The sequence below is a fragment of the Ascidiella aspersa genome, chromosome 9, assembly GCF_963924565.1.
Source record: "Ascidiella aspersa chromosome 9, kaAscAspe10.2, whole genome shotgun sequence".
In the NCBI taxonomy this organism is placed as follows: domain Eukaryota; kingdom Metazoa; phylum Chordata; class Ascidiacea; order Phlebobranchia; family Ascidiidae; genus Ascidiella; species Ascidiella aspersa.
The window spans coordinates 2,914,264-2,939,815 of NC_139455.1; the positions used below are offsets into that span (position 1 = coordinate 2,914,264).

At 32.0% G+C, this 25,552-nt stretch overlaps 3 protein-coding genes across 3 annotated transcripts; 1 reads left to right on the top strand and 2 right to left on the bottom strand.

Annotated features, from left to right (window-relative positions):
• The first annotated feature begins 160 nt into the window (after nucleotides 1–160).
• Nucleotides 161–6,391, top strand: LOC146131894 (fatty-acid amide hydrolase 1-like). The gene is made up of 9 exons (XM_083397119.1): nucleotides 161–214; nucleotides 1,694–1,827; nucleotides 2,186–2,409; nucleotides 3,012–3,160; nucleotides 3,450–3,630; nucleotides 4,508–4,581; nucleotides 5,352–5,460; nucleotides 6,051–6,196; nucleotides 6,272–6,391. Exons 1-9 carry the CDS (start codon nucleotides 161–163, stop codon nucleotides 6,389–6,391), a joined length of 1,191 nt encoding a protein of 396 aa, XP_083253245.1.
• Nucleotides 6,392–7,476: 1,085 nt separating this feature from the next.
• Nucleotides 7,477–12,881, bottom strand: LOC146131895 (fatty-acid amide hydrolase 1-like). The gene is made up of 11 exons (XM_083397120.1): nucleotides 12,650–12,881; nucleotides 12,391–12,498; nucleotides 11,962–12,111; nucleotides 11,414–11,547; nucleotides 10,914–11,137; nucleotides 10,159–10,307; nucleotides 9,840–10,020; nucleotides 9,634–9,773; nucleotides 9,306–9,510; nucleotides 8,612–8,757; nucleotides 7,477–8,147 (listed from the first exon to the last, which is right to left on the bottom strand). Exons 1-11 carry the CDS (start codon nucleotides 12,863–12,865, stop codon nucleotides 8,028–8,030), a joined length of 1,773 nt encoding a protein of 590 aa, XP_083253246.1. The 5' UTR covers nucleotides 12,866–12,881; the 3' UTR covers nucleotides 7,477–8,027.
• Nucleotides 12,882–14,416: 1,535 nt separating this feature from the next.
• LOC146131896 (fatty-acid amide hydrolase 1-like) lies at nucleotides 14,417–24,502 on the bottom strand. Its single transcript, XM_083397070.1, has 11 exons — nucleotides 24,266–24,502; nucleotides 23,568–23,669; nucleotides 23,097–23,246; nucleotides 22,016–22,149; nucleotides 21,024–21,247; nucleotides 19,725–19,873; nucleotides 19,020–19,200; nucleotides 17,626–17,765; nucleotides 16,836–17,040; nucleotides 16,206–16,351; nucleotides 14,417–15,321 (listed from the first exon to the last, which is right to left on the bottom strand). Exons 1-11 carry the CDS (start codon nucleotides 24,455–24,457, stop codon nucleotides 15,208–15,210), a joined length of 1,737 nt encoding a protein of 578 aa, XP_083253196.1. The 5' UTR covers nucleotides 24,458–24,502; the 3' UTR covers nucleotides 14,417–15,207.
• Nucleotides 24,503–25,552: the final 1,050 nt, after the last annotated feature.

Consider the following 25,552-nt stretch of genomic DNA (forward strand, 5'->3'; position numbering starts at 1 on the left):
CTGCTTTTTAAGTGATAAAATATATTCTTGTATTTACTTTAAACATGATTCTTTGATACAATTTATGCTTTTGCTTACATTACTGTGCTAACCTGAATAAACACAAGCTTGTAAACCTTTTGTCTGTAAAAATGTCGCAAAATAAGGCACATGTACAAAGATGGAAATACTCAACACCACAGAAATTTCCAACTGGTGTAATTTCTGTTTTTTGGTAAATTATAAGTTGCCTCTTATCAGGCAATGATTGATCTAGGACAGTGGTTCCCACACTTTTTTCTCTCAGGATGTACTGACAAAATCTTAACTATTTTGCGGCACACTTTTAACAGGGCAGCAATAGAGAAATTTTACCATCGCCCTTAGCAGACGACAAACCATATGTAAATGTCTCAAAATATTTAAGTCTAAATTGCGTGTATGCCTATTGGTAATACAAATAGTTTTTCCGAAATTGCAAATAGTTTCGGGAAATCACTGAAATCACGTTAGGGAATCACTGATCTAGGATGATAAACGAACATTAATCAAGTTTCATGATGATAATTAGGTTTTTGCTTTATTTCATTAAGTATCTGAGCAAAGCCTAGGAAAGCTAGCATGAGTTATATAAATAAGGTATATAAATAAAATATTAACCAGAAAATACTGTATCTTTCTGTTATTGACAAGGTGTAAAGTGTATTCACTTATTACTTTTATTTTGACTTTTAAAATTGCGCATTAAAGAAATATTAAAATAAATGTATTTTTTCCAGTGTTTAAATAGGATACAGCCCAGATTATGTATTAGTAAGTTAATTGAAGTGATGTTGTATGTTTGTATGTTGACAATTATCCACTGAAATGATTTTGCCATTCAGGTTATATGATGACTTACCCCTCATAAACCGTTAGTTGTTTATCGCAAGTAATTTGTGCTGACCACAAAAATGTGTGTTGATTGTTGAAGCATGCAAGCTCCAATTACATGCAGCGTTCAGCCATGTTATACAAAAAACATACAATCTGCATTTAATGTGTGGTCACTTGTCAGGAATTTTACATACGCATTGTTTTGTATAAAATTAACATATTTTTGTTAAAAGTTAATCTAACATTGTTAAATTAGTTATGTTGTTAAATTAGTTATGTATTGTTGTCAGTGGACTGGATAAAACATTTAAAAAAGTTAAAACATACTTTATATTTTTTCAAATACAACTATTTAGGAAGAACAGTGCATAACAAAGTGGTAAAAAATGGTCAAAAAACTTTATTTATTTAAAAAATGCTGAAAATGTTAAGGGTATAATTTAAAGTTTTTAGCAGCCACTTAAAACTATCTTGGTGGATACACATAAAAAAAACAAAAAAACAATAAAACCTACAGCTAAAGTGTTAGTCAATATGTTTAGTCTTATTTTGATAAATTATTCAGGTGATCCATGCAGCAAACATTTTGTCATTCTTTGGAATATTTTACTTCTAAATTTATGAAATAAATGTTATTTTAGGTAATTCATAGACAGTCATTAAGTCAGCTTCGGATTCAAATTATGATTAAATGCCTTGACGCTTTGAAATTTCCTTTTGGAAATAGACAAAAGAAAACAGCATTGATTGCTTGTGTTGGGTTAAGTGCTGCATACAGGGCAGGTAATGTTTTTCTAAAATGGAGGAACAATAAAAAATCAACTGGTGTTTTTTAAAGGGCCTAGATTCTACTATTGGTACTGTACTTTGGCTTAATAAACCTTGGAAATCAGATTGTGCTATGGTTGCAGTGTTAAAAGCACAAGGAGCTATTCCATTTGCGAAAACTAACTTACCCCAAACCATGTACAGGTAAAAATTAAAAATAAATTGCTAAACAAGCAGATGTAAAAAAATAACATTCTATTCAAGATATTTATAACCTTACACGAAAAAATCAGTATTTGAAAATAATAAAAGTAACTTTAATAATTCCTGTAGGTTGTAGTTAGACATAAAATTAATTTTAAAACCCATGCAGACGTAGCAAGCATATTTTAAAAATATATTTAAAATAAATATACAAATAATTTTTCTAAACATACAAAATATGCTGTCCACTTTTTTATAGTCTTTGATATATATTCTGCATTTACAACAATTTTTTTATCAGTGATCCATTTAAAAAATTAGCAAATCAATAAACGTATAACATGAAATGCTTTTTCAGCCTTGGGAGTGGCAATCCAATTTTCGGGGAAACGCACAACCCACACAATCTGGATTTTGCCCCAGGCGGATCATCGTCTGGCGAGGGGGCATTAGTGGGTGATGGGGGCTCAATATTAGGTTTTGGAAGTGACCTGGGTGGAAGTATAAGGATTCCGTGCCACCTCTGTGGTATCGCAGGACTTAAACCAACATCTGGCCTGATAAGCTTTGCTGGCAGTAATGGTAGGTTTAAAAAAAGCACGTGGCACACTTATTTTAGAAGTATAAGTTATAAAAATAAAGTGGAGAATAAAGTATCTATTTCAGCAAGTATACCTTTTTGCATTTAAAACTAAAGTAAACAAAAATATCTACATTTTTCCTAATTTTTTGACTTGTCAAATAAAGTAAAAATTTACATGTTAGGTCAAAATTTATTAAAAAAAATTAATATTTACAAATTCCTAATTTTTTACCTTATATTTCAACTAAACGTTACCCAACAATTTTCTTGAATAACAAGCTTCTTGTTTTTCTTTGGTATCTTTATAGGTGTTTGTCTTTCCGATATTCCAAAAATATCAAATGACCATTTCAAAAGATTAGCATAAACCCCCCCAAAATATTTAATTTGTGTTTTACCAGTTAGTAAACTATTATAAACAAATGACTGACAACCACAAAACACTAATGCAGTATATCATTTAACGATGCATTGCTTATACTTGGCTTGTACATTTAAACATATTGTAGGGTTGAAAATTTTTAACAGGGTTTATTAGTTATGTTTCATTTAATAACTTATGGACACAAGGTGAGTTTTTTTTGTTTAATTTTTATTTAAGGTCCACAACCTGGCATGACAAACCTTCATCCTTGTAAAGGACCAATGGCAAGGAAGGTTGATACACTTGCGCTGGCAATGCGGGGATTACTTTGCCGTTTGATGAATGAACTTGATCCTTATACGATTCCACTAACTTTCAAACAGGGGGTACATTAATCTAACAATTTTTTGTCCCCTTCTAGGAAAACTAAATTTGTTATTGATGAAAACAAATAAACAAAAAAATAAACAAATGGCGTTGTGAATGTTAAGCGGTGTGCATTTCAAATTTGTCTGCACCCAATGTTATGTCTTGTGCTAGAATGCTAATTGCATTATGTTATCTAAGATATGCTCATTATATTTGATTTATATCAATGATTCCACTTACATAGAGAAAGCAACAAAACAAATATTTTTTTTGAATAATTGGATAAGATTTAAATATATGTTGTAGTTATACAACTCAACCAGGCCATTAAAAATTGGCTACTACAGTGATGATGGCTATAACAAACCGATTCCTGCTGTGCAAAGGGCAGTGTTAAAAGCTAAAATGGCACTGGAAAAAGCTGGACACACATTGGTGCCATTTAAGGTTCCACGAATAGAACATGCAACAAATTTATTCTCGTCAAGTAAGTATTTTTTGATAATTTTATTAATCTATTACATTCAATATATCCCACCAATTTAGATTTTTGTATCCTGAAAAGGACAATACTGCTGTAAGATACTATATTTAAATAATGCTGTTTTTAATAATATTTATTGAGCATCAATTTCATTTTGTTCAAAGTAATTTTGCGGAATATAAATTTATGTGTAAAACTTTAGTTAGGGTGGTAAGTGCTTAACTATAAAATTGTTTTTTTTTAGTTATCATGTAGCCAAGCATACAAGACTGAAATTTTCACTACTTACCTACACACTTGCCAGGGTGATTGTTATGTGTTAGTTGTTTGATTTTGTAAGTGTGCTGCGAAGTTTTTACAATTTTGTATAGTGCAGCCACCTTAAAAAAAGATTAAAAACCACTGTACTTGACTCTGTAAATAAATACTTAGTAACACAACCTCTTTGGACTTCCTGTTACAATTTCCTAAAATATATTTTATCAGTTGCGGCGTCTGGTGGATTGAATGCAGTCCGGAATATAGTAAAAAATGACCGGATTGATAAGAGCATTAAAGAAATGTTTGCACCACGACTTATACCACCTGGGTTAAAGCAAGCGACTGGACTCTATCTTAAGTGGATGGTAAGATTCTGGAATAACTAATCTTAATGATATAAAATACATTTTTGGTGGTTAACAATATTCTAACAAGCATTTCCCCCTTGGAATATTTTCAAATCAATTAGAATAGCAGCAATGACTAGATTCTGTCTTAATTGGACCGTAAGATTCTGGAATAACTAAGCTAAAACAGCATGCTACAGACACCTCTTCTAATGATAAGAGGCCACAGTTATTCATTAGTGCATTTTTTCTTGTTTTTTTTTCCTTTTTAGTTTTCCATAAGTTGTACTACGAGCAGTCTGGGTCATTCACCCTGAAGAAGGTGACTCGAATAGGTTGCCGAAAGGTTGGAGACCGACATATAATTGTCAGAGAAACTGTTTTTTTTTTCAATTTTTTAATGTTAATGGAATATAATACATTTTGGCTTCAAAATGTATTTATCATCATTCTAACAAGCATTATTTTTATAGTTTTGGTACTGGGTATAAAATATATATATATATAACAAAAATAACTTTCAATATAGCAGGAATATCAAAGCCTATATCGAGGTAGGCAACATTTTGAATGTTTTAAACAAATAGATATTCTAAATGTTCAAAATGTTACCTACTTCTATATCGGCGTTGATATTCTTACTACGCTTAACTAAAACCCTCCTACCATTATTATACTTAATATTTTTCGCGTCTTGTTTTAGGCTTTCAACTACATAAATCATTCAGCACGAGTTGATGTTAACTTTTTTTAGACAAATAATTCATTTGACTAAGAGACTGTTGATGCCTTACTTTGTGGCGGAATATAGTTCTCTTTAAAATGATTAGAAGTTATTAATGAGTGACTTTAACTAAGACAGAAAATAATATTTTCTCCCATTTGAAGTCATTTTTACGTGTAAGGGGGAGGAGATATCTTCATATTTTACACATATTCGAGTTACAAAGCAATTAGAAATTTTGCGAAGGGTTTAAAATCCCTAATTGTTAATAAATTTATAAATACATTTATTTCAACTGGCCAAGATTTGGAAAGCGTTCGACTTTATGTCTGGACATGACTGTGGTGTGGAGAAGTTATGGAAACTGGAACATGAAGTTATTCTGTACAAAGTTGACTTTTTTGCGGCATTGGGAAACTAAAATTGGAAATTTGGACGCCCTTATATGTCCACCTCTTCCAATTGTTGCTTGTCCAAAAAAATACTTCAATAATGCCTTGGGTATGTACTGGTTTGCAGTGATCTAAATGATTTACAAGTCTTTTATCTAAACCAGTGGTTTTTAAATTATATATTAGCAAAACATTTAAAAAAAACATAATTCAATTCCATGATGGTTACCTTTAATGAATTAACAGATAAATGCCTTAATATTAGCAGTTTTTTACTAGATAAGGTTTATTTGTGCACATAATGTTCTAAGTCAAATAGATTATTTTTAAAAATAACCAAAAATGTATTGTGAAATATGTCAAGACACACAGTTTAAGAATTACTGAAACCAATGACAATGTTTCTCAGATGTCTAATTGTACCGGGAAATGTTTTTGTGATATATTTGTATTACAAATAGCAGTAACAAAGCATACAAAACTGGAATGTTCACTACCTATTGAATTCAAGATTTATTGTATTTACCTACATGCATGTCGGGTAGTTAGGGTGATTGTTATGTTTAAGTGTTAGATTTTGTGAAAAGTTGGTGGTCGTATAAAAAGTTTGAAAACCACTACACTTGACTCTCAGTAATCAAATCACTTAATTTTAATTTTCATGTATAATTGAACTGTAGTTCTGTTTTCAACTTTTAGAGCTAAGAAATTACACAGCATTGTACGTTCTCCTTGACTGTCCAGTTGGCGTGGTCCCTGTGACAAGAACAATCCAGGCCAACTGCGATGCCCTGAGGACCTTTCAAGGTCACTCTGGAGATCCTTGGGATAAAAAGCGGCAACATGTGTGTTGACCTCCATCTTTTATTGATTATAGCATAAATTTCAGAAAAGATAAACTTTTTTACTTGTATCACCAGGCGTGCAAAGACAGCGTAGGAATGCCGGTTGGAGTACAGTGCGTTGCCAAACCCATGAAAGATGAACTGTGTCTTAGGGTCATGAAGGAAATTGAGAAAGGTGTCAACTACAAGTTTTAAACTTTTTGCACACTTCAAAAAATATATGCTACTGAAGTGCCCAGACTCACTCAAACTGTAAATTGTCTTTGTTTCTGCACAGCTTTTAATATATCTTAAAGGCTTTTTACTTTTATTCTTCAAAGGAGCACTTATGTTGTAGTGGAGGTCTAGAAAAATAGCATATTAGTGTGTTTTCCACTAATGTGCTGTACAGTGTTTCTAATGCTTTGTATTTTTTAAGAATTTGTATTTTTTTTAAACTACCTGGTTATAAACCACTACAAAATGTAATGTATATACAAATCAGCATGCAAAAATATCATTATGCAATAAGATTTTTCTTTCAACATACATTTGTAAGGCTTCAAATGCATATAATGCAACTTGATTTTGCACAAAGAGTTTTTCAACAAATTTATTATAAGATTTTTCTTTTCAATATATATTTATATCAAGGTTTAATAATTTCGATCAAAGTGAATGTTTATTTTACAACTATGTTGTTTATTTGATGTCTAGCCTTATTGCAATCTATAAAGCCTATTAGCTTAGCTTAGTTTGTGGTTTCTGCACACGTTATAAATTAAGCACATGCCCCATGGGCATTACATATACCACAATGCATGTATGATTGAAGACATGCAGTTGGTGCTTAATGCGGTTCTTACAAGTTGGCTTGTTAGTTTTTAAAGTAAAAGTGGTGCATTGAGCTTCTTATGTGCATTAAAATTTAAAAGTGTTTTTCCCTTTTCATGGGATTTTGAATGTCTTCGAGTATTTGCAATGTTAGATTAGTTGTCTTGGTGATTTTTGTCCGGATAATTGCTACAACATTTTCTTTTGGCGCCTGTTTTAATCAAAACACATTGCCTTCTTTTGTTTAATTGTATTCCATCCCTTTCACCAAAGGGAAGTGTATATAGATGACATCCCTTGCAGCAACCTAATTCAACGTTGCTCTGCAAGTGAGACCATTTTAAGGGTATTCCCCGCCGTTTAATGTACTGTTGTTTACCAAGAGCAAATGCAAATAGAGAGTGACATAATTGAATTTGCAAACATCAAGCTTATTAGCCTTTTCACTGCTGAAAATACCGTTGTTATGCGTTTTTTTGGTGAAAAGTGTGAAATGCACCACACAAGTATAAAAGTGTTTTCAGTTTATTAAAACAAATTTACATTTAGCAATGATCAGGTTATACATGGAAAGAAAACAATTAGTTAACTTTATAAGCTAAAGGAATTCACTTGTTAAACTTTAAACTTTCGAAGTTGGCAGTAAAGAATAAAGCATAACGAATTCAAAATGGCCTAAAGTTCCAGTTGACCATAAAAAAGGAGTACAGTGTTATGTGTTATGCGCCACTGCTCACAGGGTATGTGCTTAGTCTAAAACTTCTCTCAAAACCACAAAACTTGACACCAAGCAGGTTTTGTCCTTTCAGCGTATGAATGCTGAATTTCAAACATGTGCAGTTTAAATTTCATTAAAATCACTCAGTACTTTAAATACCAGTTAACATTGATTTACATGCTGCAAAAGAACAGTAGTTACAATTTCTTTACAGTTAGAATTTGTACTACAGAAATGGAAAGCAAGCAATATATAATATTAACTGCGCATTAAAAGCCTAGCAGATAAAAGGTTAACAAATTAAAAACGGTAATTGACTCCATTCTCCACTTCTTTCATGACACGAAGGCACAATTCGTCTTGCCATGGCTTGGTTACACACTGAACTCCTGCCGGCATTCCTATGCTGCCTTTACATGCCTAAAAAAATAAAGTTATTTTCTAACACTAAACTGTAAAAATGTAGATTTAATTTGACATCAATTTACTTACAAACTAAAGGTTTTGTAATTTTAGTTACATGAAGTAACCAATAGTTTTGTTTTTGATAATGAATTTAAAAAAGTCAAAAAGACGTTTTTTAAAGCCAAAAAGACGTTTTTATACAAACTAGTATCATCTACAGATAATGTGATACAAGTTTGTAAACAACAAGTAAAAACATATAAAAAGGAGCTTTAAAGAAGCTTTATTTACTTATTTCTATAACAGAAAAATGTAAAAAAGCAGATTAAAATTTGAAATATTTTGCGACATATTACCTACAAACTAAAGATTTTTATATAAATATTTGACACTGTTTTAATGGTACAGTATATTTTGCGAATTAATAACTAATGGGTAAAGTTACAACCAATAAACAATATTTCTGTTTTTTCTCTTACATTTTTCACTCTGTCATCCCATGGATCTCCATAGTGGCCTGTATAGTACTTCAAAGCATCACAATCTGCTTGGGTGGTCTTTGTCACAGGCACCACACCGGCTGGGCAGTCAAGCATCACATACGGAGCCAGGTTCGACATCATTTCTATAACAGGTTTAGGCAAAGTAAAGTTCTTTGGTTTGCATTGATTTTTTAATAAGTTAGTTTTTCTACTTTGGGTAGGGTTGAAAAAACATTGTTGATACCTTATCTTAAACTTTAGACAATTGCTTATGTGGAACAAGGTTCTGAGATAAAAGTGTTTCTAGTATGGTACAGTTAAAAACTTTGAAACACTTTGTATTGATTTGTATCATTTAACTATTTTTATTATCTTTGCATTGCAATTTCTAAAAAAAATGTTTTTTGTTTAGTATTCAAATAATCCAGGATTAGTTGGAAAAACAGTAGAGTAACTTGTAACTTCCCCAAAGGTTTGCAACCTTGTAACGTGGAACCAGGATCTGGGATAAAAGTTTTGCTTGGACTGCAAAAAATATTCAATACCAATGGCAAGATAGTTTCATAGACCAAAATGATTCAGACAAACTGACTGTGTAAAATATATCTCCTTGCCCTTGCAGGTAATAAACATGAGAGTCGAAAAAATATTTACATTCAGACATTTTTAATTTTAAACAATCCCACTGTACCTGTCATGTAAAGAATGTTTTCTGGGGGACATGCAACCACAGAGTAAGGAGGGCATATGATTGCGTCTAGACTTCCGGCCTCTGTTTCCCAGCCAGCGTAAAACTCCTCTTGGTACTTATGCAGGTCAGCGATTAATTCACACACTTTTACAGCACTAATTGGACCCCCTGCGACTATGGAGAACATTTTCCCAATTCTTGGATACTAAAAACAGTATAGGCATTGTTTAAGGTGCGTGTGGTTCGTAAACTGGGAAAAACAATAAAAAAACTGTGTCAGAAAATTAAGATGTTTTTGCTTACATAAAATGCACAAAATACTACCTACCATCCAATTAAGGTAAAATTCTTTAATTTGCTTTACGACTGGCGGACAGGACAAGTAACTGTAATATTGTTTAATGGCCGAGGTAACTTCGATATCCTTCAGTTGCTTTATTACTTCGATTCCGCCTTCAGTATTAAGCACTGAAAAATATGCAGGCAATGTAAAATTGTTCACATAAAAAGCCAAAAAAATCAACATAGACGTACAGCTCATGTTCAAGCGCATAGCTTCTTCTGGGTTTGGAAATTTGAATGGCACCAAAGTATGTCCAGCTTTTTCAAGTGCCTTTTTGGCCTGCAACACTGCCCTTTGTATTACTGGAATGGGTTTGCTGTAGCCATTATCAACATAATAACCAATTCTAAGCGGTTTGGTAGAGCTATATACCTATTATGTTAATTTGCGTAAATTATATAGTTAAACCATAGAATAAACTTACTTTTTATTAATGTATTTTTTCTAGCACAAGTAAAAAACAACTTATAAATATTTCTATACAAAACCATAAAAAATAATTAAAATTACCTCTTCATTAAATGGCATTGGTGCGACATAAGGATCTAATTCAAACATCAATGGACAAAGGGTAGCCTTCATTGCCAGCACAAGTGCGTCAACTTTTTTTGCCATTGGCCCTGACGATGGAATAACACCAACAATGCCTTCGTTGGGACCTAAACAAGATTGGACAGAAAATGTAATATGCGAAAGTTTCAGTTATTTGACAATAATTTTTTTTGTGGTATATGTTTACTCAATATTTCTTGAATAATAGTGAGTTTAGAAGAATTATCTAAGGTATTTGAAAGCAGTTTGCTTCAGATTTTCCAAATAAAATATCAAATTAAAGTATTACTATTACTTTATTTGGTACTCTGATCAATATCTACGAATTAATTGACCTATTTGTGCAGTAACATCACTCGTTTCAACCTGTTTTATTCACCTAAAATCTTATAATCATATTAAAATTTTAAATTTCTTGACCATATACTATACACAATAAATTTATTTATCAGAACCCATCCCTAGTCCAACCACAGCATCACTGTCACAAGTTGCAAAAGATTGTGGGGTTTACCTCGTTGGACGTATAAAACTTTTTACTTGACAAGTTTTACCACAAAAATATTTTATTGTTCTGTTTTATGTTTATTCAGTTGTGTTTTTTTTCAAAAAGTTCCATAATGAAATAAGATTTTAATGACTTTTTAGTCAATTTTAAGTTTTTGTATAGGCATTCTGCATCACTTCAACCATTCTCAATCATCATTGCTTACCATGGACACCCACCAAGCTCCATCGATTAGATCCAGGTTTAAGACCAGAGATGCCGCACAAGTGGGCAGGGGCCCGTACACTGCCGGCAATATCATTTCCGATGCCTAAAATGGATCCTCCATCACCCACCAAAGCCCCTTCACCCGAAGAAGAACCGCCTGGGGCAAAATCCAGATTGTGCGGGTTCCGTGTTTCACCGAAAATTGGATTGTTATTTCCAAAGCTTAAAATGTAAAAATAAAGCAATCTCAAACGGCCAAACGGTACTTTTCTGCAAAACCAAGCAGGACTACAAATAATATTTATTAACCTAAATCTTACAATGAATATCAAAGAAGCCCATACAGAAGTAGGTATTTTTGTAAACGCTTTATATAAACATTTATTTAAAATGTTCACAAAATGTTACCCACTTGTGTATGGGATTTGCTATTCATCCTACATTTAATTATAACCAGTTGAATATAAATTGTGCTGCATGTTAAACTTTTCCACTCACCTATACAAAGTTTGAGGAAAGTTGGTTCTTGCATATATTATTGCACCTTGCGATTTTAAAACCTTTATTAAGTTGCAATCCTCTTTACACGGAATATCAATGCCCTTGGCAACCCCGTATGTAGTACACAATCCCTAAACATATCAGTTGGAATGTGTTATTAAGAACTGTTGGTAGAAACTAGCAGTTTTGTAAACAAATCAATTTTATGACTTGAGTGTACTCCAATTGTTTTTTTTTTAAAACTTGACTTGACTTTGGTATTTTGCCAAATGACATGACTTTTGTCATTTAGGTTTTTTTATTAAATATTTTTGTGTAAAATTTGCTGAGTTTTAACCAAAGTTTTGCTTGTGAAACCATTTGCTTGCAATCTTCATGTTTGTGCTTTTACTTAACAAAATATTGCTTTGGATTGAAAAGGTTAAAAAATGTAATAATTTCTTATTTTAATTTAAAAAAATTACTAGATTTGCTTTGACAATTCATGAAAATCATGCTACTTTAAACCAAAATGCTTTTAAATATATTGACAAACTAATTCTCACTTTTATGTCTAAGTTTTCTTTGACGCTTATTGGCAATCCAAACAATGGATAATCTTCTGGATTTTGAATTTTTTCCAATTGTTTTGCATCATTTATAGCATTGGGTAGAAGAGCTGTTATGCTATTCGTTCGTAGAGTAGACTTTGAACCCTTTACATAATCATATATCATTAAAAAGATTATACAATAAGAAATGCTGGATTAGAAGAATTATACTAGTGAGTTACACAACTTATACATTTTAGGTAACTCCTGAACAATGCATTAAACAAAGCAAGTCCAGTTTAATATATTTATATTTGTATGTCAACACAAAAATATATTCCTAAAACAAATTTACATTAAAGTTTTATTTAAATCAAAGGATTGGGCAAAGGTAAAACACCCCAGTACTAAATTTAAAAGTTTGTTTGTCTAGCAGATTTTAACCTGGTAAAGGTAGGCCTTCACTATTTTAACCGGACTTAGTTTTCTAGTCTGTGCAGCAGCGATCAGTTCTTGAACTGACATTGAAAGGATGTCATCTCTTTCGTCTTCCTAAACAAAATGTTTGACATGAAACAAATAAATAAATAAATAGGTGCAAGCACTGTTTTGAAAATGATGTAAAGCTTATTGTAAACTCCAAATAGCTAATAGGTTAATTATCCTTGGCTAGTTTAGCACAAATTAAAACTAATTAACTTACATCTTCATCTTGCAACTCATCCAAGGTTTGTTGGATGATGGCTTGTTCTTTATCTCTTATCTGTTTGCACCTTGCACGAAAAGAACTCTTCTTTTTCCATTTGTTGTAAATCTGGGCAGCTCCATATGCGACACTTAAACTAGCGCAAGCAATCAGTGCGGTTTTACCATGACCATTACGAAAGGGAATACGCAATTTATCAGCACAGGCTATCATGGCTAGAAGTGTTGGATTTCTTCAAAAATAAATCTTCTGTGTTTTCACACTTTGCAATGTAATAATTGCACTACTAAAATAAAGATTAACATACAAATAAAACTTAACCTTTCAATTATCCCTAATGCACATTTTAAAGTAGACTGACTTCCTACGAATTGAAACTATGCTGTTTTCTACGCAAACAAAATTTCTTACCGCCAATGAACTTAGTTAATCATTTGTGGAGGCTGAAGCCTTTCTGCAAGTTCAGCAAATTGTTACAGAGCATTTCTTAAAAACAGCTTTATATCTATTTCAACACTCCTAATAAAAATTGGTCAGAGATCTTTAAATTATATATATATGTACAGTACAACAAAAGTTCTGAAACATGTTCAAAGGTCGTGCAAATTTGTTACCGCTGATGAACTTAGTTATCCATTCATGGAAGCTAATGCCCTTTTACAAGCTCAGCAAATTGTTACAGAGAGCATTTCTTGAAAACTATCTATTTGAAAATTCCTAATAAAAAGTGGGGAGATAGTTCAATTAAATTTATCTGTACAGCAAAACAAAAGTTCTAAAACATGTTTAAATTTTGTGCAAAAATGTCTGCATAAGAGAAAAATATATTCCCAGACACAAAATGGCAGTAGATAACTATTTCCCAGGTTTCTACATTTCATGTATAATCAAATACCTTTTGGGGGCATGAATCATTATGCCCATCTTATTTTCAACACATAAATACTGATTTGGGTATAAAATGTAATAATAATTTTTCAAGTGAAATAGTCTACTAGCTTTTTGGAAAATGTTTCAAAAACCTGTCTATTTTCAATTCTCCTGCTTTTCACACCAAAATGTTGCATGTACATTTCTGTAATTTTTTTAAAGCATGGTATTACAAAGCTAACAAAGTACACCCGGAAAAGTATAACATTAATATGTCACTGGTGCACCTTAACAGGCAATAGGGCATACATTTTTAAAACTGCATAGTTCATTACCCTATTTTGATGATCTCATTTAAAATTGTTCTTCCGGCAATATTTTTTTATAAAATCTACCGATAATATGTCACATTAATATGTCACTGGTGCACCTTAACAGGCAATAGGGCATACATTTTTAAAACTGCATAGTGCATTACCCTATTTTGATACAGCAGAAATCATCACGAGTACAGACACTTAACAAACAAGTTACAAGACTGAGAAGTAGAAGAATTAGCTGTGAAACATCAAAACTAGATCAAAGGCACACAAACACTTATTAAAAGAACAAATTAGAATATTGAAATAGAGATGTTTAATTCACAGTAGAAAATATGTACAATTAAAAAATTATAGCAAACCTAAGTAAACCTAATGTAAATCCAGGGACACCAACATGCAACGATATAAAATTTTCACGGGCCGGATACAAAATTTTGTTTTGAAATTACTTGACTTTAAAAATATTAAAAGAAGGAGACATCAAAAAATATTTTCCAAAATATATAATTGGCCTCAGTGGTGGGATTCAATTTTTTTGTCAGCCGGTTCTACAACAAAAGTCATATTTATCAGCCGGTTCTGTTACAAAAAGTCATATTTTTTGGCAAATAAACTGATTATTTTTGATATGTGGCAGAATGTCGTTTTATGAAGATACATAGAGATTTAAAGTTTTCACAACGACAGGATGCAACCCCCGGGTCCAGGGAGTGGTGCGAACCGGCTATATCCCATAACTATAAAAAAGCAGCTGTTTTCTCATGACCTGTACTTATCACTTAACAATTTAATTGTCGGACAAACAACCACAAAATAAAATTACAACAATTATAAAAATTAACACAATGCATAACTGTTACGTGCAAACTTGATTATATTAAACATTAAACCAAAAAATAAGCTACTTACATATCAAAAATTGGTGTTTTGGATAAAGCAAAACAGTAACCAGTAATTCTAACTGGTTCGCTGATCTCATGAAATTTTGTGAGACGGTTCTATAGAACTGGTTCAAACCGGCTGAATCCCACCACTGATTGGCCATATAAAATAGCATTTAGTAAAAATTTTAATCAAAATTTAGCTAGAATTTGACAAATATTTTGATTATATAACTGTATTTTCGGATCACTAAGAAAATGTGCCACGGGTCGGATTCGGCAGTAGTTTAATGGACACTGGTGTAAATTATGTATATATATATATAACAATGTTAGCTCTCATAATTACATATTTTTCAACAAAATGTGCGCACAATAAATTGAAACTGCAAATCATTCACAACAAGACCCCGCAGTAAGTAGCCGTTATACAACATGGCAGCAAAAGCGAAAAGATTACACCTTGTCTTTTTTGCGAGTTCTACTTCTTTAGGGATAACTCAAGCTCGTGCATAATTTTCAGGCACATTTCGTCTCTCCATGGTTTTGCCACACACTGCACTCCAACTGGCATGTTAAGACTGTCTCTGCATGCCTTCGAGGAAAAATAAGTTGTTCTTATTAAATCAGCCCTGTGTTTATTTTAATTTTAAGCCCAATATTTCAGTCCTGGGGTTCTTTTAACCTTTTCATCAAAAAAACTATGATTGTAATCCTACAATACAGTGTTGTAATGACTTAAGTTAATTCCTTGTGTGCACTTAATGTGAACTTAAGGAACTGTTTTCAAATGACTTAACTAGGTTTTAATACCAGTGATGTGACTTGCTCTGTAACTTAGACTGGGACTTGACTTGTTATTTTTGAAAACATTGGACTTAAGTTAATTCAAAATGGCATGTTTACTTACAACACTGCTACAATATACCAGTCTTCAACATAAGATGCTTTATTTCAATTTTAAACCTAGCTTTTACAGTCATGTGTTTGGTTGTTAACTTATTTCGGCGTGTTTATTCATCTACAACTGTGCAGTAGGATTTATAAAATGTTCTTAATGCTACCATATATTTCAATCTCAATTATATAAGATGCAAACATATACACCTATTTTCGAGCTGGTTTTTTGAAAAAGATAAACATTATGTAAAAAGATAGCACTTTTTAACTGGAGTTTGTAGCATGCCTGTTTGCAAAGTAACAAAATTGTAAAATTATTTTGTTTGGCAATATTTTTTTTTGAAATGTACTGATGTTTTGATGGCCTATACCAGCAATCTTCATCGGGGTAATGATATGGTAATGTTACCCTGATAAACATTTCCGGTATAGGCTATCAAAACGTTGGTACATGTATTAAAAAAATATTGCCAGAAGAATAATTTTACAATTGTACAATGCATGGCGGCAACAGTATATACAAAGATTTAACTTGAAAAATAAAATAAAAGTTCAAAACAAGTGGAATAAACAACTTACCATCTTCAAGTTTTTGTCCCAAGGGTCATTGTAGTGGCCGGTATAACCTTGAAGAAGGTCAATGTCATTTTGTGTGACCTTGGTGACTGGCACTACTCCAGCGGGGCAGTTGGTCAGGTTGAACAGTGCAAGGTAGCTCATCGTTGCTGTGATATTGTGTAATATTTTTGAACTAAATTAAGTAATAGGGTGTAACCATTTTATGCATTCAATTTATAAATATTGTCCTTTGCAATTGAAAATTGTGGAAAGCATTGCCTTAGGGTTTAGAAAGCTTTTGTAAAAAAGCGCAGACAAAACCGGATTTGCATTTTTTTGGTTTAAAATTTTAGTTGAACACAATATAAAACCTTAAATTAGCAACCTTTGTAAAAAAACGTGTACAATAACGTGATTTGCATTTCTTTTGTCCAAATTTTTTGTTGAAAACAATATAAATCTCTAAAATAGAAACCTTTTGTAAAAAAGTACAAAAGCCTGATTTTTATTGTCAGATTTTTTTTACAAAACTTTAACTTTTATTAAAAAAAATAAAACCCTAACTTAGAAACCTTTACAAAAAAAATACGTACAATAATCTAATTTGCATTTTTTAGGCCCAAAAAAACCCTAAATTAGAAACATTTGTACCTGTCATGTTCTCAAAGTGTTTAAAAGGGGCGGCGACAATCGGATAAGGTGGACAAATTAGACCATCAAGTTCACCGTCCTGCGATTCCCAGCAATCAAAGAACTCAGCCTTGTAATTGCTTGTCTGGCTCTCCAAGTCCCAAAGGCGATCGACCGAATGGTCTTCCCCTCCGTGCAAATAAAAGTCCTGAGCAACCCTAGGCCACTAAAAGTAAAAAAAAAATATTTGGCTTTTTAAGACTAATTTCTATGATTCTTTTGAAACCTTAGTTTTAAATAAATTCGCTTGTCCCATAATGTAGGATCTGAGTCTATTACCCATTACAAGTCAAATTATTGTTAATATTATAATTTTTTAGTTATTGGTAGTCAATATTATTGGTACTTGTCCAAGATGGTAAAACAAATAGGATCACATTTTAGAAATCAAAATATTGAACAAATTAAATAAAACTGAAAAAAACATTTACTGAGTTTAATCCACTCTGTGAACATCCTTAGTTTCTTTTTTAGCCAGATTTTTTTAATTATAAAAAAAGTTTAATTGATGATAAGACAAACTTTTTTAACTGATAATGATGCAAGTACATATTGAAAAGTCTTCAAGATGATGTCGATTTAATTGAACTATTTGACTTTGAGATTCATCAACATCAAGCTACATTACAGATCCCTGCATAGTGTTATACGTTAATAAGATTGCGGTCAAATTAAAAGCTTCACAACTGCTGTTGGCGGTTCTCATACCACATGGATGTTAAATGCAGCGTGCTAATTTGTATAAATGTACCTTTAGTCCCATGAGACTAGATATAAGCCAGCGTAGAGAGGCCGGGTATTTCCACTTGTTGTAGAGTACTTTTAATTGTGGCTCTTCAATTTCGTTCTTCAAACTTTTCATCACTGTTGCACCACCATCAGCATACAAAGCTACAAAATAAAAACATCGATCTAAAAGCATATTTATTTTATTTTTAAATAAATGTGGTTTACTGCAGCTTTTGAATGATCACACATTTATCTAACATGGAAGTTTATTTTCATATATAACAGTAAAGTTACAATACCAAATTAGAATGCAACCATTTTTTTATTGTTAAAAAAAAACATAATCCTTTTTGGCATTGTGTTATTTACTTATTCTTAAAAACAATTCTTCTTAAAAAAAAATAATTTCGATAGAGATAAATTTAATAAAGGTTTTGCGTTAATCTAGTACTGCTTTTTAAACCATATATAAAAACTTATTTAGGCATTTCATGTTAATAAACAATATTTTGGTACGTCTTCTGTACTAGCACAGGAAATAAAAACATAAAAGAATACCCTTTGCATGAAATTAACAGACAGTTTTCAAAACAGGAAATGTGCTAATAGTTAAGTAATGTGTTTTAGACAGCAGCATAATAATGTGCTAATACAGCGGTACTTAACCTTTTAAGTGTTGTGAATCCTAAAAAAACACATTAAGGCATTTAATTAGGCCTTTTAAAAAATATATAAAGTTGCGTGTTGCAATCATCTAAAGAAATTTTGGAAAAATTGCAGAATATAACATATTCATTAAATTCTAATTGATTTATTCGATTCTTTACAACTTGTTTTTTTAATGTAAGTGAAAAGATTCGGGTCGTCAAGGCGTAACTATTATTTTTATGCAAAGTGTTTGGTTAGCAACAAAAACGTTGAGACCCACAGATGTAAAGAATAAACAACACCAGAATGAACCAACGATTTGCATTAAAAAAGAATATAAATATCTGACTGGCACTATTTTTTCCTATTATCAGAGATATCAATAAAATCAAAAGATAGAAATCCTAAATAGCAATGAAAAATTACCTCTTCTTTTTTGCATGAAAAACGAATTTCTTTATATTAGATATTCCACAGTTCTCTTTTAAAGGTTTAATTTGGTAGCTTGAGTATTAAATTTGGGTATAGCTTTAAGCGTGAAGGATAGATTCAAAATAATTTTCTAATTGACTTAAACCGCGACAAAATATCCTTTTATGGAAGGCCTTGTTTATTCAACTTTTACACATTGAATTTAGTGTAAACGTTCAAATACGGAAATCGCCAGGACGATCAACATGAAATGCGTGCGGCTTTATCTTGTATCATCTTCGTTTTATTATTAACAGATTAATAACCGCAGTGCAAATAGATAAATTAGAAAATTACCAGCAGTGTAAATTCTCATTGCTTCTGCAACCCTTGGAGGGCTGAACGGTACAAGTGTGTGACCTTGGGCCTCCAGTGACCTTCTTGCAATGTCAACAGCTCTCTTGATCGCTGGAATTGGCTCGTTGTAACCGTCGTCGTTGTAGAACCCAATTCTTAGCTTTCTTGTACTTTTAAAGACCTGAAGAATGAATGTTGCAGCATTGGTTTATTATTATAATGGTGTTTACTAATAGAATGGGTTTTGCTTCTAAAGAGTTCTGGCAGGATTTAAAAACAAAATTTTGAAAAATCATAATACCAGCTTTTTTGTATTTGATGACTGAAACTATAATACCTCTACTTCTTTAGGGAAACGTTGTGATACCATTTGGTAACTAGGTCTCTACTTGTATTTCAAAGCCACTATTTTGTGCTGTTATAAAAGACAGCTAAAACATCGTGGGATGTATTTCGTCACAACAAAAAAAAACAATACATATTAAATGTAAAGTGGCAATTTACAGTTGTCTAATATTTTGTGTGTCTGAGGACTAATTGTTTTGACAGGAATTTACATAAGGCACACTTAATATGTTTAAAAAGTTTGTCTGTTTATAGTATATCAACAAATCAGTTATGTTCCACCTCTGCCTCAAACAGATTTCGGCACATCTCGTTACTACTTAAATTTGTGAAAGAAAAGACACACAGCAAAATACCTACCCTAAAGTCAAAAGGCATGGGTGGAACATAAGGGTCAAGCTGAAACATCAAAGGACACAACAGTGCATCCATGGCTAAAACAAGGCTGGTAACATCTTTAGCCATCGGACCCACTGTGGAAGCAATTAGAGTTTGCCCTGGCAAGCCTCCTATAAACAAAATAGAATTGTTTAAATGTTTTTGGTGTGTAGTCTTTAGTTTTTGGCTGGATAAAAGTTTGGGATTTAGCAAGAGATTTTAATGGCGATCGATGTTCCACATAACTATGTACAACCTTTTCAGGAGTAAATAATTTCTTTAAAAGAGGGGTGGATATAAGTGTAAATCTAAGGGTGAAAAAATTGTACCTAACGTAAAAGAATCTACCAATGTTCATTTAGTTTGTAAACTTGTGCCCAGTACAACAGACCTAAATGAAAATGTAATGTATTATAAAAGGACTATTTTATAAAATGATACATTTTTGGTTTATGTAAGTTTGTATATTTTATAGGTTTTGCTTACATGAAGTATATACAAATTTGACAGATGTTAAAATATACTTCAAAAGAAATATATTTTTGAGTCCTGCAAGGCTGCAACATTCCAAAACATACAACCCTCAATTTAACAAAAATTGACTCTTATTTAATAATGTAGGATTGGCATTATTATATGTTGATCAGTGGTCAACTTAACTTCACATGTACAAATTGCCTGGACAGTTTGACCAAGTTTACCAAGCAGACTGAAGTATGCTTCTCCACATACCAACAATTCTGTTCTTGCTAATTCGGTTCTTGGTCAGTTTCAGGCCACAGATGCCACACAACAACCCTCAATTTTGCAAAAAAAGATTGCCTTTTTAAGAACTGTTGCACTGAATATGTTAAAAAGGAAATCACCTTGACCCTTGCAAGATAAATGTCGACCTTAATTCCTGATCAGTAACAGCAAAATAATCTAGCAAAGCTAGCAATTCAGGTCAGACACATTAACCAGATCTTAAAAGATATATATATTTCGCCAACTAAGGCATCGTCAGTATATCTTATTCAAATAGAATATATCTTATTCAAATAGAATTCTATTTGAATAAGATATACTGACGATGCCTTAGTTGGCGAAATATATATATCTTTTAAGATCTGGTTAATGTGTCTGACCTGAATTGCTAGCTTTGCTAGATTATTTTGCTGTTTTTAAGAACTGCATTATTATATATATGTTGATCGGTGGTTAAGTTAATGTAAGTTCAAAAGTACAAATTGCCTTGGCAGTTGGACCAAGTGTACCAACCACATATGCTTCTCCACATACCAATAATCCCGTTCTTGCTAATTCGGTTCTTGGTTGGTTTCAGTCCACAGATGCCACACAAGTGTGCCGGGTGCCGGATACTGCCGGCAATGTCGGTTCCAAAACCCAGCGGGGAAGCACCTCCCCCTACCAAGGCCCCTTCACCTGCTGACGATCCGCCGGGGGCAAAATCTTTCCGAAGGGGGTGAGATGTTTCGCCGAAGATTGGGTTGCAACCTGCCAAGCTGAATGACAAGAAATGTGATGTTAATAAGCAACCAAAAATATTCCTTAATCCTGGGGTTCTCATAGTGTATTTTTTTCCATTCATAGTGTATTTTTACAAGGGACTGCTAACTATTAAAATTGCAAGGTACTGTTATTTAAATTTTTTAATTTAATAAATTCATATATAAAGTAGCGTTGTTTGTGCTACCAATAGTTAATATCTGAGAACAATCAGGGTCAGATGTGATTGTTTTTACACATAATTATCCTTAGATGCAGTTATTTGTTTACCCAAATGTACACTGTACTTTTTTACGGGCTATGTGATAGTTCAATGTAAAATCCTAAACTAAACAAAATAAGGAGTTGAAAATCTTGAAGCATTTTTATATCATAATTGTTATTTTGACCAAATCTCCTTTTATATGTTTTGGACAACCGATACCCAATAACATTACCAAATTTTTAAATAGATATGCCCTGGATATGGTAAAAAAATAGGTAGATAAACTGAGTGCAAACAACACTCAGTTTATCGACCTATTTAATTATACAACTCCTATTTCGCATATTAATTTTCATGATGCTGAAAGTTGGAAACTTAAATATATAAATGTCAAACAAAGACAAATTTTGTATTTCAAAAAAAAATGTTTGTTTTCGGGGCATTTTGATAGTAAAATATCTGCCGAAATTTGCGGATACTAATATATTCGTATGAGACATATATCAGCCAATATATTTTGGTAATTCAATATCGGTCTATCTCTATTTAAAAATTTTACCTTAACATCAATTGTGGAATATTGGTCTTGACATAAGGAATCGCACCACAATGTTTTAGCACTTTAACAATCACAGCATCATCATTGGCAAAGTTTCCTAACCGTTTGGTCATTCCAAATGTACTTTCAAGTCCCTAAACAATGATACAGCTTGACATATAGACATTCTGATTATGGAAAAACAAATATATATTAACAAAAACAAACATATAGCAAGCTAATAAAAATAATAACAAAAACCAAACATATAGCAAGCCAATTGTTTTAGTGAAACAATTAACATAAATACTGCAAATTTTAACAAAAATGTCAATTTAAAACACTATTAAACTCAAAGACTTAAAATCCAACCCAAGTTATTTCTCCAAAAGATTTTAATCAAATTAAGTCTTTTTACCAAAACGACACAAATCAAGTTATTTAAAAACAGCGACTTAAGTGCACCAAACATAAATGCATGTGATGTATAGCATTAATTAATGCTGTATATTAATGTTGATTTTTAAGTATGAACAACCAAAATTAAGATTAAAATAACAAACAGTATAAAGCTATTTAACACAAAGAGCAGTAAAAGTACTGGCTATAATAAATAATAAATGGAAAATAATTTGATGCCTATAGTTGTGTTGAAGTATGTTTCGAATTCAGTTGTTGCATAATGTTAAATTTAGCCTAAATTTTAACCCAAAATTATAGTTAAAAGTAACTGATTTAAACGCAATATTTTTTTCAAAATAGGTATATTGTGTCTTTGGCGGCTAAAAGTAAGTTAAACAAGATATTGTTTATTTGAACACAAACAGATAAACGTAGTATCTAAAGATGCAACAAAACAATATAAAACAAAAGTTTTTTTTAAAGTGTGATAACCACAAATTTTCAATAACTAGTTCCAATTGTGAAATAAATACCTCAAAACTTGAAAAAATAGTGAAAATAAATACAAATACATAAAATATTTTTTATTAATTTTATGTATTTATTGATGAAATGCTATTGCAATTTTTCAGCTTGACTGCAGCACAATGAAACTAATTCATCATATATTCAGGTACAACACTTAAGATTATTTTTTTACCTTTGTTTGGATGCATTCCTTAAGACTGACAGGCAATCCATAAAGGGGCATTTCATGGGGTTTCTCGATGTAAGCCAGCTTCAAGGCTTGTTGCTTTGCATCTTCTAATACCCACGTAATACAATTTGTATCCTTGTCAAGAAGACAAGCCTATAAAGAAGAATTTATGAAGAAACAGATTTTTATAATTAAAAAAAAATCTTTTTTATAGTTAATAAATAGACAATAAAAAGTTAATTTTATTGTATTTAAATAACAAGTCTAAACCAAGTGTACAAAATTAAACTATATTTTTGTCAAGTAGTGTAAATTTAAAAAAAAAGTATATCAAGACAAGTTTAGATTTAATGAACGAATTTGTTTCAAAAACAATTAAATTTGTCAAAGAAAAAAATTTAAATGCACAAGCATAACATAAATCATCAAAAAAACATGAAAAGATGATAGAAATTACCTGAAATGTAATCACACCTTGTACATGAAAAGCTCAACAACTTTCAATGGATCCAACTTTCCCTCCTGGGCAGCTTTGATGATTTCTTCGGCGCTCATTTCTTCAATCTCTTCTTGATTCTTGCACTAAATGCAATTACATTTTTTATTAGAAGTAGAAATAAATTTGTGTTCTGTACATTGCATTTCATTCTGATAACGGTACCCAATAATTTAAAACAGCATGGCTGCCTGAACTAAAAAATACATTGATTATTACGGCCAAATAGACATGTTTGGTGCGAGAAAAATTGGTCACTTTTGCTTGATAATCTACAATTTTCTGTGAAATTTACGATTGAAGGTAGAATTACAGCATTAAAATGCAAACATTTGCAGAAATGCATAAATAAATAAAGTACCAGATAGGCACCAACCAGTCTGTATTGTGTGTCAGTGATAAGCAATTGGTGTGCACACTTGAATTAGTAACTTGCACCCAAATTAAAAAAAGGTTGAATTGTGTTTGATTCCTGAACTTCATAAAATCCCTGCACACCTCAAAATTTGGTGCTGGTGCTGCACACCCGACGTCTTGGCGTGAAGTGCCATTAAATGCAGACTGGGCACCTATAACATCTAATTATCTAAACAGTATACCGATTAATGAACATCCTGGGTAAATATATTTTAATTGACATCCCAAGTAAACACACACTGTATCGGATAATACTTACAGATTCTTTGAGCTGGTGAATTGTTTTCGATTTCAATTCGTTCAGCTCTCTGAGTTTTTGATTCACCTTGGCCATTGTCTGTCTGTATTTGACCCATTTGTAAACAAGAACCCCGCTTCCAATCAACACAACAGTGCCAAAGCATGACGCTTTTGCAGACCTAATGCCATACACTTCAATCATGCCCGGCATTCTATATGCAGTGCAATAAGAAAATTATTGTGGTTTATTCCTTTAACAAAATTCTGAAAGTAACAAAAGTCTAAAATTGTTATTGTGCTTTTTTAAAACTAGAATCAAAACATTCAATCAAAATATACACTGATTAAAGCAAATTTTAGTTGCAGAGCAATTAAAGACTATTGTTATAAACACAATGAAACTTCAAAATAAAACGTGGGCTACATAATCTGAAAACAGGACAGGCTGTTTATATAAGCTTGCATTTTATTCCTAGTCATATCCATCGTTTCCGCTACACGGTTTTAAATTTGCAGAAATTGCAAAGTCAGGGAATTGAGATTAGTTTATTTACCAACGGTTATTCCCCAGTTTTAATTCCTTGTGTCATTCAAAAATACAATACTGAATTTTAAAAAATAGCGAAAAAACACAACTGTTTACTTTAAAAGATACCCAATGCTTTTCAATTTAACTCATTCCAACGAACTGTCATTTTAAAGATTACTGGGTGCCTGCGTGCTTGCTTGCGATATTACGACTTTCTATACTTACATCAAATTATACGCCGCCCTGGAGCGTTCAAGCGTGAAAAGGTTTACACGTTTAGTGATTGAATAAAAGAAAAATCCGATTTGTCCCGGCAAAAAAGGTTTTTACGAACCAAGGCTTGGTGATATGTTCACTTGATTTTTCTCTCTGCGGAGGTGGTTGTGTGGGTCCTGGGTTAGGGACTTATGAGGCGTTAACTTAAAGCGTTCGGCGTTTAATCTTGTCAGTAAATTCATTTTTTTTTGAGTTTTTTTAGGTAGTGCTAATATCTCAATTTGAAGAGTAGTCATATCTCATTTTGAAGAGTAGAATCGTAGCTGTGAATGTCACAGAGGGCACATTTTAATTTTATGGCCGAATAATAGGACTGAATTTTATTATTTATAAATATGAAAATTTTTTTTTAAACAGTCTGATTGCTAGCTAAATTAGGTTGCTTTGAGTAATGTGTAAAAAATTCTGAACGATATCTGGTTTACTTCCGGAGATATTACGCAAAGGATTTCGAGCTGCGTGCTTCCGTACTTTGTAATTTTGGCGGCAGTTGTTCAATAA

Bases quoted from the DNA above. Each gene is read 5' to 3' on its own strand.
- LOC146131894 (XM_083397119.1), top strand. From the start codon at position 161: ATGGAAATACTCAACACCACAGAAATTTCCAACTGGTGTAATTTCTGT. The intron at 3,161-3,449 runs GTACATTAATCT...TATATGTTGTAG, and splicing joins CACTAACTTTCAAACAGGGG to TTATACAACTCAACCAGGCC. The intron at 4,582-5,351 runs GTTGGAGACCGA...TTCTGTACAAAG, and splicing joins CTCGAATAGGTTGCCGAAAG to TTGACTTTTTTGCGGCATTG.
- LOC146131895 (XM_083397120.1), bottom strand. From the start codon at position 12,865: ATGATAGCCTGTGCTGATAAATTGCGTATTCCCTTTCGTAATGGTCAT. The intron at 11,138-11,413 runs GTGAGTGGAAAA...TTACATTTTAAG, and splicing joins TTTCCTCAAACTTTGTATAG to CTTTGGAAATAACAATCCAA. The intron at 8,148-8,611 runs GTAAGAGAAAAA...TTATTTTTTTAG, and splicing joins GGGATGACAGAGTGAAAAAT to GCATGTAAAGGCAGCATAGG.
- LOC146131896 (XM_083397070.1), bottom strand. From the start codon at position 24,457: ATGCCGGGCATGATTGAAGTGTATGGCATTAGGTCTGCAAAAGCGTCA. The intron at 17,766-19,019 runs GTAATTTTCTAA...TTTATTTTGTAG, and splicing joins AATGAGAATTTACACTGCTG to CTTTGTATGCTGATGGTGGT. The intron at 15,322-16,205 runs GTAAGTTGTTTA...TTTTCCTCGAAG, and splicing joins GGGACAAAAACTTGAAGATG to GCATGCAGAGACAGTCTTAA.